This window comes from Charadrius vociferus, unplaced genomic scaffold (genome assembly GCF_000708025.1).
Source record: "Charadrius vociferus isolate BGI_N301 unplaced genomic scaffold, ASM70802v2 scaffold61, whole genome shotgun sequence".
In the NCBI taxonomy this organism is placed as follows: domain Eukaryota; kingdom Metazoa; phylum Chordata; class Aves; order Charadriiformes; family Charadriidae; genus Charadrius; species Charadrius vociferus.
The window spans coordinates 5968562-5986379 of record NW_009646945.1 but is presented as its reverse complement, the minus strand read 5'-3'; the positions used below and the strand labels follow the sequence as shown (position 1 = coordinate 5986379).

Genomic DNA, 17818 nt, shown 5'->3' with positions numbered 1-17818 from the left:
TTTCTTTTCAGCTGTTCCAGCTCTAGCTGTTTATCTGATCTCTTTCTGTTTGAATTGTTTTTACTTTTTCCAGATTTTCTACAATGCAGTTTACTTCTCCAACTTACTTTCCTACTTAAAACTCCTGCTCCTTTTTTTTTTGTTGTTTGTAGCTCACATAAAACTCACTTATATTATACAAGCCTTCTGTGCGTTTTGACTGTTAGGACATTTTTTTCCTTTAACAGATCTGAAGTGGCTATCTGATGCCAATTTAATGCCATAAAGCATAAAAGACCTCAAATGGTCTTTAGCAATCACCGATAATTTCCACATCTACTCCTTGTATCTCATACACAGATTTTTAAGTTTGGAGTGAAGTAGATTAAATAAAACTGAATCCAACTCTGCTTTTCTGGTTTTGGATATTTAGAAACTGAACTTTACAGATGAAGATGAGGGATGTTTTTCTGGATCAGGTGTTTTTATGAGCACTCCCCTTCCTCCATCAGGATGGCAAAAATCTCATACACAAACAACACCCACAGGTTCCCCACATTTTCTTAATACGGTCAAGGAGTTTTCTGAGTGGCTGGGTATAAACTCATCTGAGCCTAACATTAGTCCACGTAGAGACCCCTTCAATCCACTTCTCAAATTGTGCCAAAACCCTCCCTAAAGCTTCTCTGTGAATACACATGGAAGATCAGAAGTCTGGTCTTGCTAAACTGCTTTCATCATTACGCTTCTGGTATTCACATTATGGACAAATGACCTAAAAAATTTCAGTTAAACACATAAAGGAGTTTTTTTAAGTTACAGAATGACTTTCAAAAACCACAAACCTGCAAAGGGAAATAGGATTTGCTGGATCAGATAAGATTACTAGTCTATCTGGTCAGGGACATTCAGTGTGCAGCTTTTTAGAAAAGAAAATTAAAATGGGAGGAAGTGATGGTAAATAAAGCTAATTTTGCAGTTCAATACTGAATCAGTTTTGAAGATATTTTAAGAAGAATCCACTCAAAAGAAAACAATCTGGTCTTTTTATTTCCCTATTTTTTTCTATTACGATCAATAGATAAATCCTACTGTTTGCACCAGCATGAATACAATTTCTTACACTACCTGGGAGTGATCAAACCCTTCTTTGGAGCAAGACCCTGCAGCATTTCAAGCATTTGCCACCCACATCAAAATATTGCCATGGTAAGGAAAACGCATGTGCTTGTGCATGTAAGCAAATGCAGAAAATCCCCAAACATTTTCTTTTTTTACAGCTATATGACCGAACGCAAACAAGCTGCTTTCCACTAGTCTCACCACAGGCATAAAATATTTCAAACTCCGGGGCTACTGAGAAGCTCACAGTTTTATTCAGCAGTCATCATGCTCCAAATTTACAAGCCTAACTCGGACGGTTATTACTGGGATGTACCTGCTTAAATCCCTTCCACAGATGGAAGAATGAACACTGCCCACGCCAAGTTTCAGTCTGGATTGAATTTTTACAGCTGGGTCATAAATTTGCAGATTAAAAGGGTTCTAATGGAAACACAGATACAGCCTTAACTACACCAACATGAACAGCAGCACTGTAACACTGCGCAGGGCACAGTCCACGCTACAAGCAGAATTTACCAGGACGTTACCCAAAGTTGCATTATTTCTCCCCAGCAGCGGAAGGAGGCTGGGACACGCAGGAACCCCACATCAGGTATGAAGTTTCAATTCAGGCTTTTTTTCCAGAAAGAAGTGAAACGTTTATGGGCTCGCCATTCCTTTAAATTTACTGCCCCAGAATGTGAAAAGTCCAGCCCTCGTCCCCCCTCCCACCACTGCTCCATCCCACCTGCGCCTGACTTTCCTGTCCCCTTCTGGTCACACTTTGCTGCACTGCGCATAGATTACTGCGTTAATAAGTGCCAGCGAAGACAGCGGTTACTCGTGAAGATGATAGATTTCATATGCACAAGTAATTCACTGGGCAAAAAAGAAGGTTTTTATCCCTGTAATTTCTCTTTCTTCTCCCTGCAGGTGCCACGGGCAGATGTCTCTGTGCAGGGACAGAGCCAGCTGGAGATCCACGTGAGCCCCGAGGAGCAGAATGGGCACATTTTGGCATTGGAGCCTGCACAAGTCTTGCTTGCAGCCCAGCACTGGGGTGATCTGCCTCCGGTCATGGCTTTGCACTCAAAAACATTTTCCAATCAGTGATATATAAAGTTAAGTGTGTGATTTCAAAGCCACTCCTGATGGGGTGACAGCACACATCTCTGCATTTCTGTCTTTGCAAACACTTGTGGTTTCTTCCCCTTTTTCTCTTTTCTGTTTACAATTGTGCCATGTTTTTCACGTTCATTAGCCTACATCCCCTCTTTGGCAAAAACAGCTGACAATCATGTTTTGCTGCCGGGTTTCCCGGGTAGGGGAAGAGAGCAGGCGTACCCTCCTTTGTGCCCCCAGAAGCCTATCGAGGGACAGCCTCAGTGGCAGGGTCCCTCTGCATGCACAGCAACGCAGCGCAGGATGGCCAGGCTATGGGGACGACCCACGGGATGCAAACCCACACTCCTGCCCAATACCGCACCGCTCCATCCCCATCCACTGCACCAGGGCTGCAGCACCCAGGGCTTTCTGCTGCTCTGCTCCAGCCGGTGCATTTCCCCGTTATCTCATCTTGTTATCTCCCCCTGACCCCCCCCTCTGCCTTCTTCCTTTAAGTAATGCTTCCTTTTGCCACGCATGCATGCCCTGAATCGGTGCTGAGCCCAGGAGGGCTGAAATGCTGCACGGCACCACGGAAGCCCGACGTTTCTGCCGTAAGAGATCTGCACAGAAATTCAGCTACCGGGGAAAATCCTGCTCAGGCAGTGGAAGGGGAGAAGGTATCACATGCATTTCACTAAATCAGTTTTCCCAAGCTGTAGTTTCACACACTCTTTAAATTAACTGCTAATTTTCTCACTAATTTCCCTATTATATTCATTATTAGCCATGCAGTCTACAGCTAAAACTGGAAAACAGCCTGATTTATGACCATGTGCTTTTCCACGCACATAATTTCCTGAAACATTCGCATTTGGGCTGGCCCCAGGTTTTAAGACCCAAGCATAATTCTGAAGACCTTTTGAACAACGGGAAAATGGGGATAAATATTCCTTTCTCTTTGAACACACACCTTCGCTAAATGAACGAGGCCCGAGGCTTGCCAGGGAACAGCTCTTGCTGAGGCCTGGAGCATTGGCTAACTCTAAAGAAGAGTATTAAAATATATAGTTGTTAGCGGTCGGTGACAGCACCATACATTTTTCCTGCTGTGTCTGAGAGAGGTCTTGGGCAAGCACAGGGGTCTGCTGCTTTTTTGGCTGCTGCTGCAAATATCTGCATTGGGGAAATTTTAATGGCCTCGGAGAAGCAGAGGCGGGCTGCTGTACCGGCACGGGCAGCAGCAACCTGTGGCCATGGAAACATGGCTGATACCCTGATTTTTTTGTTCTCTCTGATTTTTTTGGTCAGATGTTGTCATCTTTTCCATTTCAAATCATTCATGCAAGAACATCTCATTCTCTGTGATGATAAAGCTGTCAGGATCCTGAGACGTGCTGCCCTGAAGCAAGCTGACTTGAAGAAAATCCTCTGCGGCCAAGCAACTGGCTCAAGCTAGTTTTTACTGAAGTACATGGAAAATGTGCCATGACATCAACAGAAGCAAAACCAGCAGAGGTGCACACGTACCTCCTCCGCTCTGTGGGGTCTCCGCGGCAATTATACCCAAATCATATCCGTGAACACGCTGCTATTAGAAGCGCATCTGACCCACACATAGCCCAACCTCCAGTATCTTTCATATTTTGGTTTAAAAAGAAAAAAACAAACACAACCCCCAAAACACTCATAGCCATTTGCATCTGAAAACAAACGGACAAAACAAGGATGCACAGTGTTTGCACCCAGCACCTGTGAGGAAACAAGTACTCTCTTTTCCCTCAAAACTGACCATTAAAAGAAGGCAGTGGAGAGAAAGGGCTCAGAAAAGCTAACACTGCCAGGAGTGCCGCTTCCCTCCCAGCGGGGCTGCCTCCAGGCAAAGCTCTCCCCTGCCCGCTGGCAGCCCCCGGGTGCCCAGGCTTTTGGGAGGGTGCTCTGCCCCCGGCGCTCTCCATGCTCCCAGCCCACCCAGTGCTCTCTTCCTCCAGTCCCCCACCTGAGAGAGGTTGAAACTGCGACCTTTCCACAGAAAAGATTCAGTTTTGATGAAGCGCTGTTTTCCAGGGGCATGTGGAAATAATCCCCACCCGTTCGCCTCGCAGCTCAAATACTGAGAAACCGAGAAACTAAAGGGAATTAAAAACCAGCTTATTTGATTTTTGCTGTTCAAACTGAAAGAAATGCAAAAAGTGAATAACCAACTTAACTAGCGGAGAGTGGGCAGGACCTTTAAAATTCTCAAGTTTGGGCTATCACATCTGGTATATTAAACCTGACACTGTCCCTGTAGTAAAGCCATTTCCTTTTAATCTTTCTTTAGAAAAAACAACAGAACAGCAAATTAAATGCAATCCTCTCCTCAGTTCTCAATTCCATGCTATTTCAGTGTTGACGAATCAGGTCATGTAATAATAAAATTCCTGCAGAAATATGATCCTAACTGTGTAACCTTCAATTGCAGTTATGCTGCTGTGTGCATTTAATACTGTACTTGACATTCCCCTTTTCCATTTTGCTTCTGGATGACATTAGGATCTGCAACAAGGACCTCCTTCAGCTCTCCCAGGTTACCATTTATTTTAAAGTATCCCCAAGGTCTCCAGCACCGTTTAGATCAAACTTGCAAAAGTCGCTGGTACTAGCGGTTTTTGCGGGTCCCTCGAGTTGTTTCTGAAAACAGGTTCCATTGTGTTCATATTATGCTTTTAGATTTTATGGCTCATTTTTAAATTACATGTTAATTTCTAAAAATGTTAAATTGCGAGGAAAAGTTGGCAAGGACCACACAAAATCACAGCACTGTTCTGCAGCTTGCGTGTGTCTCTCTATAGTACTTATGTGCATGGCTATACCCTTACATTTAAGTGCTCTGTATGAATGTGGGCCTGATCCTGCAGTGTGCTGAGAGTCCCATCAGAGGTGCTCAGTGTGCTGCAATAAACGACCCAGGATCATGCCTTATAAATCACAAACTTTGCAGTATCCAAATGAAAGAAAGAAAGGAAGGCGAGAGGAAAGAAAAAGGCAGTGGTAATGAAAACATCAGAAACAGAGCACACTCCTGAGTATAAACAACTAAAAATAGAGATCAAACATCTTCAAAAATCAACCAGTCATTCAAGAGGTTTTTTTAAAAGGCACCCTCCTTTCCAGGCCTGCAAGTCTTTAGTTTCCTCACTATTTTTATTTGTTCTGGCTTTTCTACTGCGCTAAGTAACATAAAGTAAAATCAATGAAAATCTGCCTACAGAAAAGTTAGAAAACTCCCTGTCCTGCCATTTCATCTCTCTTTCTCTCATTTTAATTTTTGCTTTCGTTCACCAAACGCAGCTCACCAGACAGCGATATCCCAGAAAGTTGGGATTTTTCATTTCCTTGTGCTGTAACGACGCAGAACATTTTGTTCCCGCAGGTGACTGACGATAGGGTACTCGCAGAGCACCGCAGCATGATTACAGAAAAAGTCAGCATTTTAGTGATCCGTAAACCCAAGACTGACGTTGCCGCTTTAGATTTACGTCCAGCCTCACTAGAAGCATTATTAGATCTTTTCCTTACAGATTTCTGGAGTGCTTGTTGCAGTCAGGCTGTTGTTTCTGCATGCGCTTGTACAACAAACACAGATAGGCAGGTCTGGTTTTAGTTATTCCTGTCACACAGAGAACCTGCTGTGAATGACAGCATGCCAAGGAGTTAATGAAAACTTGTTCTCCAACATGGATTTTTAACTAAACAAAAATACTGAACCAAGCCTTTCGGTGGTCAGTTTAAGACACATATTTGACCAATTATATATATTTATATATTATACCTGCGCTAGGATTAATCGGAACTGAAATTTTCAGCCTTAAGTGAACACATTCGCGTATGTCACGTTATATACATAAGCATATCAACTTACGACAGAAACGCTTACATATGTGACATATCCGAGTAGGGCTGCACTCTCTCCCGGCTGCTGCATCCTCCCCACGTCAGCCTCCCGCACTGCCTCCCGCGGCAGCTCCCCGGCTCCCGCGCCGCGTAGCCGGAGCGGGACGGAGCAGCGTGGGCACCGTACCCACGAGAGACCTGGGATCGGGGTTTGCCGCTCCCACCCCAGCATTAAAGCTGCTTCTGAAAAGCTCGCGACAATCGTGCCGGGGTACGAAGTGAGGCCACTCTCCTGACAGTGGGTTATATAGCCTGTCCTTGATCTTCACATGGGATTTCCCAGTTGCCTGAAGCTAGAGCAGCATATGGTCCCGTGTTTATAAGCATGTTAATGACTGAAATGGGAAACTGTACAACCCGTTTTCCTTATAAACTTTAAACTGCAATTTCTTGTTTTTGTCATTGGACGCTGTGCTCGTGCCCTGTTAATTCGGCACAGGCTGTTGAGACGCACGTGGCCACACTGACCCCAGGAATTCTGCAAGCAGTGTCGCTCTGGACACACTGAGGTACCTGAAATCAGGGTCTGGCCCATAACATGAACCAGACGTGGTGAGTAAGCTTTTTACTCACGATCTGCTACAAAAAGTTGCTTTCCCAGGGAAGTACCATAAAGAATTTGCTTCAACACCGATGACTGCCTGCTCTGAGGAGCACAGCAGCTTTGCCAAACGTCTCTCAAAAACAAAATGTCAATCAGTTTTCCCTCTGTGCTTTTTGAAATACTATTCAAGATGTCTTCATAAACTAAAACATCTAGTAGGGACTTCGCAATTCTGCTTCGACCCTTTTGTGTTAAAAATTAGCTACTTCACTTAAAAAATTGCAGTGAGGAGCTCTTCGCAAGCAGTGATATCTCACTTAAAAATACAGTTGCTGCTTTGAGGAAGGTATAAGTGGTACAGTCAGACATACCCTGATATTTTGCTTATCCAAAACAGATTGCAGCTATTTTTGAGAACAGAGACACAGGTCTGCTACACAACTGCACTGAGAACTGCCATCTCAGGTATTCAAATTACAGAGAAAAGATATTAAAAAATAAAATGTCCTTATTTATCTCTTTCTATCTAACAATCATTTGGATAATTTCGTCTATTTGTAAACAGATTTCATGAATGGATGATAACTCAAAAATATCTGCTTTGTTCATGAAGGGCTCATTTTCTGCATGTTATAACATCATCAGAAAATCATTAGCAGGACTGTAATATTGTAGCTGAAAAAAGCCTATTTTTACCTGTTTTTTCCTGATTGTGCACAGATATATGGGAAGGATATAACAAATAATACAGTGTGTGCAGATGTTTTTCTTCTATCAGCAGGCTACTGCTTGTCTGCTTTGGAAGTCTAAAAAGAATAAACCTAGCTACTGGTCTCATCAAAGGCCACAGCACTTTAAAATGTTAACAAAGATATTTAAGAACTGACTTAACTACAGTCTCAAGATGAGTTTCAGGAATGTTAGTTATGAACTTTTAGGACAAATATACTGGGTTTTAGTCATTCCAGCCCAGTCTGTGAACCCACACAGTTACTGTGTGCCTGTCTCAGCCTTCTCACTAAAGACTGTATTTTTCAGTGCAGTTTGAAACTTGGCAAGAAGAACTTAATGCAGTAGCAAATTTATTACAATTTTTAAAAAGTCATTGGGTCCATTTTTAAGTTATGGTATAAAAGCACAGAAAAACAGAAGTTTACATATCTGAGCTGCTGCATCTGTTCTTGAGTAACTTTTCACTTAAAAATAAAACTTGGCAGACAATACGCCCATAATGCGGACCAAATGCATTCGGTATGTTGGGGGAAAAAAAAAAAAAAAGCTAAATGAACAGAGAGAGTTAATTTTGAAACTTACTCATTGTGCGTGCACTATTCATGCTCCCCATGAGATCCCGTTTCTCTAGGGGACCCCCACTCCCACCTTGGTCATCCCCTGACAACCTGCATGCACCAAAGTCCTCCTACCCCCACCAGAGCACACAGCCTCCTGAAACCCTTGTGGCTCCATCACATGAAACGGGCCAGGAAAGCGAGGGAAAAGGCTGCAAACGTGAGAGGTGGCAAAGGCGAGGGGCACCCAAACCTGCCTGCCAGGGAAGACAAGGGCAACCAAGTGCAACATCTAAATCTGTATTAACTTCAGTGCGAAGCCCTCCAGTACTTGTCATCAATTTCCATTCATCCATCCCAAAAGCGGTGTTGCCCGCAGGGTGCTCCCTGACAGAATAACCCCCCGAGAAAGGCCCTGGGACAACGTGAAGGGCCACTGCAATGGGTGGAAACCTGAGACGCTGGCAGAGTCCTCCAGAGCTTGGGATGCAAGACTTGATTTTTTTCACAGACAAAGGGACAGCCTTTGTCTTATGTCCCCAAAGAAATACAGAACAAGCTTCACAAGAGGAGCCTTCCAGCACTCCGTGCCCCACAGGGACCTGAGCAGGTCCTGATCTTCCCCTGATTTACAGCAGTTTACTGGCATGAACCAGGCAGTCCCATGTGCCGCCTTCTGACACAGCAGATGATATAAATCATGCTTTTATATTTTTATTGATAAGATTAAAATAATAAATTCTGTGTAACCCTTCAAAAAAACATCAAGCCAAGATATTTACTGGCCAAGTCTGTGGCCCCTTAGTTCAGTGCACTGTGCCTGCAGAGTGATGCAGAAATTGGTCTAAACTAATTCATGCATTGCTAAGAGATGCACGAGCACCAAAGGGCCACACACCGGAGAAGGCTCTGTGAGGACAGAAAAGATGCTGTACAACAGGGGAAGATGTGCACGTGCCCTCCATTGGGGGGCATACAGCTCATGCAAGTGCCACAAACAGCCACCTTGAAATTTCAAAGCCCTCCTCTTCCTTCCAGCTGGAGCCACGGAGTACTTCAGCCCTCTAGTCCTCCCTTGCTGTAACAGAATGCTTAAGAGTTTTCTCCTTCTTAAGGTGTCTTAGTGCTGACAAAACTGGCCTGTAAGCGTCATTTCAAAAATCAGTCCCATAGCTCCATTCAGAAAGCAAAGCAGCTTCATTAGTGGTCAGTAAAAGCATTTAACTTCAATACTGCTGACAGAAGTTCTCCAGTGAATGAAAGGTTGGACAGGAGTGATCCACTCTCATACCAGAGGGTGGACAGGAGTTATCCACGCTCATAAAAGGCACCATCAGGTGACACTCATTCCAGATGACACCATCCACCAAAGTTGGCTGTATTAGAAATGATGCAGAAAGAATCCCTTACCTGTCCGGTAGACAAAATTGCCTTCTGTCTCTGATGACGACGGAGACACCAATTCCTCCTCAAATTCATTGGAACTAAATGAACCAGAGTGATTCCTTTGCCTTGTTTTTTCCATCATAGCCGCATTAGTAGCCATGACATGTCTCAAGGAGTCATTTAGGTAACGATTCAATAAGCTGCTTTTGTATTTGGGGGGCGACACGTAATCCTCATTGGCACTTGTTTCTGGTCTCACTCCTGTTTTTATTACTGAACTTTCAGTTTTAATCACAGTGTGATGAACCGGTTTGTTATATCCCCCTTCATTCATATGGTTTCTTGGAGGATTTTCTCCATCTGAAAAGAAAGGAGGAAAGACACAGTAATGCATCAAATACCTAATATTTAACAAGAGGCTTTCTCTACATGTTTTAAATTGCTATAAATATAACTAAAAGTAGACAAAGAATTTTAGAGTTCAGCATTAGAAAGTGATTTTCATTTTCTTCTGTTCACACATTGCTCACAGTAGTTTCCAGTGTTCTCACATGCTCCAGCTATTCCAAATTAACTAACTACAGAAAACAGTGCCTTGGTCTAATTTGTTCATGAGCAACATAAGGCAGGTAGAAAAAAAAACTGGTAAGTGCCCTAAATCAATGAAAAAAATTTCAAAATCTGGGTGAATAAACTGATTTCTTACTAGCATAACTTGAAACTTGCTTCTTCTGAGTACTATGACATATTTAAATGTATTTGCTTACACTGTACTCTTTCAATTGTCCTGCAACAAATCTTTTAAAGGGAAGTGCAAACCAAACAAATGTGAGTGCAAACTGAAATTGGAACAAAGAGATTTGAAACTGAATACAAATTGAAACATATTCTTCTAAAAATTCACCTACACATTTCTGACAATGTTCTGCAGTATTTGTTCCTGTCAGTGTATCTCCATGTCACAACCGACTGAAAAAGGCACTCACAGACATAATTAATACAACTTTTATATTAAAAATACAATGTGCTATTTAAAAAAATCCTACATTTGTTAATTTGGATAAGAAAGAGAATTTCAGTGCACCTTTTAAGGAAAAGGTTTGCTGGTAAAATATATAAAATAAATACAGTAATAGTTTACCACATAATAAGCCCCACTGAAGTTAATCAGATTAAATCAGATTCTCTTGTTAATCAGATTCTCTTGTCAATGATGTGATATTGCTATAGACCTTCCATCAAGCAAAGTAACAGTTGAGAGATTTCTCTTCTCCTTAAACCAACAAACGCAATCAATTTTTCCTTTTAATGCAGATTAAAGCAACAGTCTTGAAGAATCTAATGCAAAAACAATTCATTCTTTCTAGTAAAAATGCTCTACGGAACAGGCATATAACATGCAACCACACTGTCACCCCGATTAACCTACACAATCCCACTTTGCACAGCTGCATGGTAGCTGAGGGCCAAAAATGGCACTTAATTCACAAAAAATAAAGGCAGATCCACTGAGGGCATTTTGTGAGAAACCAGAGCTAACTTAGGGTATCTGATACTTTCTAAACCTATTTTAATCAGTTCAAAATTGATAAAAAGAGCATCAACAAACCTTCAGAGCATGAGTCATCGCTGCTCACGCTGAGTCGTTCAGCATTTCCTTGAACATATTTGTTGTACAGTTTTATTCGTAAAGCCCAGCTAAGATCTGGTTGCCTGACAGTGTTCTTCAGGCGACGTCTTGCATTGGCAAACCAGTTTGACACCTGCAGGAAAATGAATGTATTAGTTTCTCTTGGGAAAAAAAAAAAGCAAATAAACAAACCTAACCCACAGATTTTCCATAAGTTTTATGTGTGCCCTAAGAAAATGGCAAACAACATGAACAGAAGTCAGTGAAACTATCACTGAGCAGAGCAGGAACCTCAGACAGATTCATGCTTTCCACCCTTCTCAAGTGTTAGCAAACCATCATTATTAACAAGGTTTTAATTAAGGTGTCCCAAAATACTCATTTTATCTTCATCTTTTTTTTTTTTTTAAACTTTCAATACAAACCTTTGATATATTACTAACATCCTAAATTAAAACAAATAGCTAATGTTCGGTAATTTGCCTCTGACATTTATGTAGGCTACAATAAGGCTGTTGAACAGAAAAACCCATTCTGAATTTGGTTACATCAAAACCCAAATCCTCCCTCGCACTGCACCTTATCAGTAGTCTGACAGCTGGTGGGTATCAGGAAAGTCCTGCACAGAATACAACCTGCTTTGAGTCACTGCGGAAATCAACTATTGGCTCTACAGAGCAGCAGCTTTTATGAACTCTTTCTCTTACAGAAACCCTGAAAAGCAGTGAGGATGCAGATCCCTCACACAGTGACTACTAAACAAGAGACTGGCTTGTCTTCTTTCTCAGCTGCACAGCATTTTCTAGTGTTTGATGCTGCAAAATAGATACATGTTAGTATCCTTCTACCATACAGGGTCACCACAAAGGCTCAAGCACAAGGATTTCACACTGCTTAAGGTCCAAAAAGAGCAAAAGGGCATGGTATAGTCTTCTGTGCCAGCAGTGCTGATCAAACTGTCAAATGGGATGTGTGTACTTGCAGTGACTTTGCATGAAAGCATACCTGAGAAAATGCTGGCCTTGATTCCTCCGTACACTAAAATACATAAAATTGGAAATACTGATACTGACAGAGTGACCTCACCATAACCTTACTACGAGCAAAAGCAGAGGCAAGCTACCTTACACTCTAACAATATTTATTTAACGATAAATCAGGTCTTAAAAACGCTGTTTACTCCTCGCAGGAATAAGTGTATTTTGACATGACCTCTGCAGGAAGGAGGCAGAGTAGCATTACTCGCAAAGGAGAATGTAAAGAATGTCGAGAGAGTCTACAGCCCTGCTCACATCTTTGTGTTGTGAAAGTGCACACAGAGGAAGCCGAGATGACTACTGCAGTTGTATTCTGACCTGGGAATGATCATACCATTGCACTTATGTTAACTTGTAAAGCAAGTAAAGCAAGTTTTATCAACACATGCTACCCTACCTACTAGAGAGCCAAATTGCAGACATCAGTGTTGGATTTTGGCCCTAGTTTTGTCATCTGTCTGTTGTAGCTAATGTTGTATAAATCACACAGAAGCATTTGGCTAATTATTCTGGATTGATAATCTGTTCTAGGGTGATTACGAGAAAAACAAACACTATCTGCTTAAACGAAAAACAAAACTTCAGTTCAGAGTCGCACCCAGAACTTAGCAGTGGTGCCTTAAGCCTGTCACTTTGATTTTACTTAAAATCACGTTTACATGAAACAGGGTTCCACTAAAAATAGAGTGAGCCCTGGATCAGCGCTCAGATGCCAAACACATAACTTTACAAACCATGTAGTTTACTATGACAGGTTAGAAGACCAAAACTGTAGCTGGCAGAGAAGAGTAAGTAATTTTCATTCTCTTCCAAGGCTACTTGTTTATATTCACCATATTGACACAGCAATCATTACAGTAAACCAGAAAGGGTGGGCTGGAATCCATCCACTTTCTAATGCTCTTAACAAACTCACTCCAGACTGCTCAGCTGAAGCAGCAGTCACCTGGCTGCTGCTTGATTTAGTATAAATCTGAAATCAAGTATGTAACGAGAGATGGATCAAGCCAGGGTCCCACTGAATATTACAGCAATTACTGCAGCATCTTACAAAACTGACAGCTTTCCAACATCTCACTAGAAAGAGGTTCATTATGCTCCATTTTATTACATATTGAAATACTTCATCAGTGAAGTGCCATGTACAGAGGAGAAAGATAGGGTAGTATTAGTGTGACTCATACATAAAAGCAATTAAATTTAGCAGGAGTGATTTTTGCATGGTACTCTTGGTTTATTTTGGGCTCATTCTTCCCATGCCAGCACTTTGCTTTCTGCATATCAATATGAAAAGATGAGTCATATCTTAAGTCTTCTGCTATGAGAGGGGGAAATCGTAGTATTTGATCATTATGAAAGAACCTGAAGTCAGCATTTACAAGAGGAGCTTTCAGCTAAAGCACCAAGCAGCAAACACTCCAGAAACTCTTATCCCACATGCAATTACAACAAGGCCTGTTAAAGCTGAAGGGAAGTAAGGCAAACCCACTTAAGAGATTTTTAGGCTAGATCTACGGTGTGGTATCTTGGGATGCTTTCCTGCTCTTGGGCACTGCTGTATGTTGCTGGAAAACCCTGATCTCTGACATCAAGAGATTCAACATCTCTCCCACTCTTCAGTCCTGGACCACCTCCAGGTGTGGGGACTGGAAGAGGCTGCGTGGCCACAGGCTGTACCAGCCAGCACGCTCACCCCAAACTCCACCCACCGCCTGGGTTATTACAGGCTGTTCCTGGCTCCTTCAAAGCCAAGGACAGTTTTGTCATTCATTTCAACCAGCCCCAAATGTGGTCTTTAAAAAGTTGCATGCCTACTGCTGTGGGTCCCACTCACGCGACAAGTGCCTGTTTGCGCCACACTTACTTAAGCTACTACAAAAAAGAAACAACCAAACCTGCCAGAAGCCAGCCACCCTTTACCATGGTCCCAAGTTACACTACTCTGACCTCCAAAAATAATAAAAAAAAAACCCAACCCCCATTGAGAAAACTTTGTCTCAGAAACCTCACAAAGAATGAAGTATCTTGAGAAAAAACGCATGATGGAAGTCACCATTCTTGTAAAGTAACAATCATGTAGTTCTCCAGGAAGGAAAAAGACCAAAACTCAAGGAGAACGATAATAGATGTGCTTTCCAGCACTCGTATTTTACAGCAGCTCAGTCATTCCCAAAGAGCATCAGGTACTTATATCAGCATCATGAAATATTGACCCTCTGGCTTTACTTCTGAAGAGACTCTTCAATTTTATTGTAATTTGTTCTGCTTCACTGCTTAAGAATGGCCAAAGTTTCAGAAAGGGAACAGAAATCAAGCGATTCTCCTCCTCCAGTAATCCAGATATGCCTTTATGAATCTGAATAATATTAAATCCATAGCAGCACATGACCAATATATTAATCCTAGTATTGCACAAAACGCCTCTTCAAGAATACAGCCATTCATATTTCTTTCTGGAAGGAATATACAGCCATTTTTCTTTTTTATTTCACAAGAACATCTAACCCAAAATTTAAAATAAAATAAATCAAGCACTGTGGTAATAATACAAACGAAAATGTAGCACATTAATAGGACAAATTATTGGATTCTGAATTGGAATCTAATTGGAGTAAAACATAAAATGCCTCTTCAAACTATATTGCTTTTTTGGTTTCCTGCTTTGGCAGTTGGGGAAGTAGAAAACTTTGGACTGTTGGACTGAAAGCTGCAATAACATTTGCCTTGAGGACTCCCGAAGACCTTGTTGGCCTGATCAGGAATAAGTCAGCCCAGAATTTGCCCCAGGTTTTGCTACTGCTTATTAAGAAACAAGACGATTTATGATTCCTGCAAAATCCTACCTCCTTAAAAGAGTTTGACTTGCCTTCTGCAGTACTGTGGGACACGCAGGTGAACTGCCCCCTTGCTGCCACACTGCGCCCAGGAACAGGGGGTTAAGCCAAAGTAACAGTGAGGTGGAATAAATGAATTTAAAATCAGCCAACTGGATGATAGCAAAACTAATGAAAATAAAATTATGTACGATCTCACATGCAGATACTGTCCTAATAATAACAGTAGAAAAGAGGGCTGGATGTTCACCTCCTTGTCTCACAGAAGGATCGGCTTTATACATGCCAGAGTCGTGCAAAAGCTCCGTTAAATAGATGGTACAGACTGGAATAAGGTTCATTAGATGAAAGAAAGCACGTGGAGAAAAATTACAGCTATATTATCAATATTATTGTGACCAACATCATCTTCCAGGCAGCCGCTAAAGATCTTTTCCAAGGTCGGCAGTGAGGTGAAAGACAAAAAACTCAACCATTCATTCCCTAAACAGCATTTTGGTGAAAAATCAAAGGCATTTTCAACAGTATCTTTTGTCTTCCCAAGGGCTTCCAATGGCAAGGCGTCAGCACACGAGGGATGCTGGGACGAGGTAATAGCTGTCAGCAGACAACAGCCTCCACAGGAGTGGAAAGCTGTGAGCGCAAGTGTACGTTCCCACCAAGAGCAAACACTGCGGGACGGCACCAAGAAATGGAAGAAGAGTAGGATATATAAGACAGGTCAGTGAACGTGAGGGCATGAAACCCAGAAAAAGCATCGTACACCGATTCCTGGTTCTCCAACGATGTCTGGTGTTACTAGATTAGAAAAGCAATCACAAGAGCCCCTGGTTGATGCTTTTGCAAAGTGCCCCTCTGGGACAGAAGCAAAGCTTTCCAGCAGGTACCGAAGCCCAGTCCCGAGCCTGCTCTTGGTTATAGCACTCAGCTGAAAGAGCACAGCCTTCGGGGAAGCTATTTCAGATGTACCCAGCGTGACTGAGATCACAGCCTGGCGCTTTCTCTCTCTCTCTCAGAGAACAAGAATTTTGATCTGGATTACAGTCTTGTTCTTTCTGGGCATCTGAAAAGTAGATGTGGGGCGTGCGTTGTTTTGTTCTTCCAGGCTGAGGAATTACTGCTGCTGCCAGACATATGTATTTACCTCTCGTACAGATGCTATCGTATTCCTGGATTAAAAGAGCATTGCACCCAAATGATGGCAGAAACATCTGGGGTTTCTTTTTGATGGTGTGCTTCTATAAGTGGAGATAGATGTGCTGGTTTGCACAGCTCTTTCAAATATTACAGTTCATAGAAATAAGGCTGGTCAAATTCAGCTTCAGCATAAATCCACTGGAGGCGTAGGGGTCTAACAGAGATAAATGTAGCCCTCCATGGTTCTTTTTTATTTTATTCTACACCTTAAGTAGATCGTAAAACATGGAGTAGCGGCCATGGCTCACTTGATGCTTTTACAGAGGCTAACACAGCATGTCCCCATCCGGATTTATCAAAGCTGCCACGAGAGAAATACTGCAAAACCCCACCATTTTTTCTCCTTGTCTGTTCATTCCGTGGCATTTACAAAAGAACAGAACTCCTCAAGATGTCATTAATGTGAAAGTCTCCCAACGTGTATTCTGGATGTATGTTTTAAATCTCACGTAAAAATACAGGAATATTCTAAAAGCCATAGTCCAATAAACTACCACTGAATTGTGGCACTGAGTGGTAGTGTTTATGTAATTGTATTTTTTAAAGTCTGAACAAACCTTTCATGTATAGTTTTTAAAAGCAAGAGAAGTTGTTTTAACTATATCTTCCAGTTATAACTGGCATTTTCTGAGATGTTAATATTATTTTTGTCAAAGCTTTAGTGTTTTTTCTAGTGCAATAGTTTCACAGTGAGGTACTAAAGTGTAAAAGTTTCCCATTTTGCTGTTACAAGGATTGAAGTTCATAGCACTGGCTTTTTTTTTTGCAGGAGTACTCAAAATAATAATGCTGAATTACCACCTCCTTTTTCTAATGCTTCATGTTATTTTGATATTTTCACGTCCTTTGCAAAGTGACACATAATGCGTTAGGCAGAGTGCCGAGGACCCGATCCTGCAAACACATGGGTTTCATTTTATGCACCTAGCAGTAGCTCCCAGTAAGGAAATTAGATTATTCACAATGCATAAATCTTCGCAGCATCCAGAGCTGAGATAGCATCGCTCAGCAACCGACAGCATTTAACCACATATTTCAATAGAGTGCCAGATGGCAAAGAGAACAAAGAAGTAAGATTTATAAACATTTGCAGCCAACTTTATACCTCTTGCTGCAACACAACTGCCAGTCATTTCAGGGGAGTTTTACCTGCGAGCAAAACAATTTCTCCCCATGTCTAATTACACTGTAATAATTCCTGCAAGACCGTGAAGCACAGTCACAGCATGCCAAGCGGCTGCACACAGTGGGTACGGTAAAGCTAATGTCTGTGCAACAGGTGATGATTATTATCAGAACAAAGTAACTGTTTCCATTCTAGCCCATTTTCAAAAGGGCAAAGAGTAGCTCCCTACAACTTCAACAATTCATATTCGGTGCTGAAATCTCCCATTACTGATTTATTTATTTTTTCACCAGAAGATTTTTAAAGACTAAGCAGAAAATAGTTCCACTATATTTATGAACGAGATTAAAGGGAGAGGGCCTCTTTTCCTCGGAGGGAAAGCACACACCTTTTGCTGATTACCTTTAGCGCTTCCCCAGCCAGGATCACCCAGAGGTGGGAATTCCTGTTAGGGGGATAGAGTCCAGCTGGAGGGGGAGCCCTGGGGCGGGCGGAGGGAGGGACGAGCACAGGACCTTTGCTGGTCTCACGGATGCCGCCCCTGATGCCCAGTGCTGCCCCTTGCCCAGCTCACGGCGGGGCTTTGGCTGATGCCGTCCCTCGCATTTGTGAAACGCCCCAGAGCAGCCGCCGGAGGTGGGGGTAAGGGGGG

At 42.3% G+C, this 17818-nt stretch overlaps 1 protein-coding gene across 1 annotated transcript in view; it reads right to left on the bottom strand.

Moving 5' to 3' along the window:
* MKX (mohawk homeobox) overlaps positions 1 to 17818 on the bottom strand; it is a 55597-nt gene that overhangs the window by 25047 nt on the left and 12732 nt on the right. The window contains exons 3-4 of the mRNA XM_009895132.1: positions 10952 to 11105; positions 9367 to 9702 (exon numbers count right to left, since the gene is read on the bottom strand). Coding sequence (XP_009893434.1) covers positions 9367 to 9702; positions 10952 to 11105 — 490 coding nt within the window. The remainder of the gene's footprint in view (positions 1 to 9366; positions 9703 to 10951; positions 11106 to 17818) is intronic.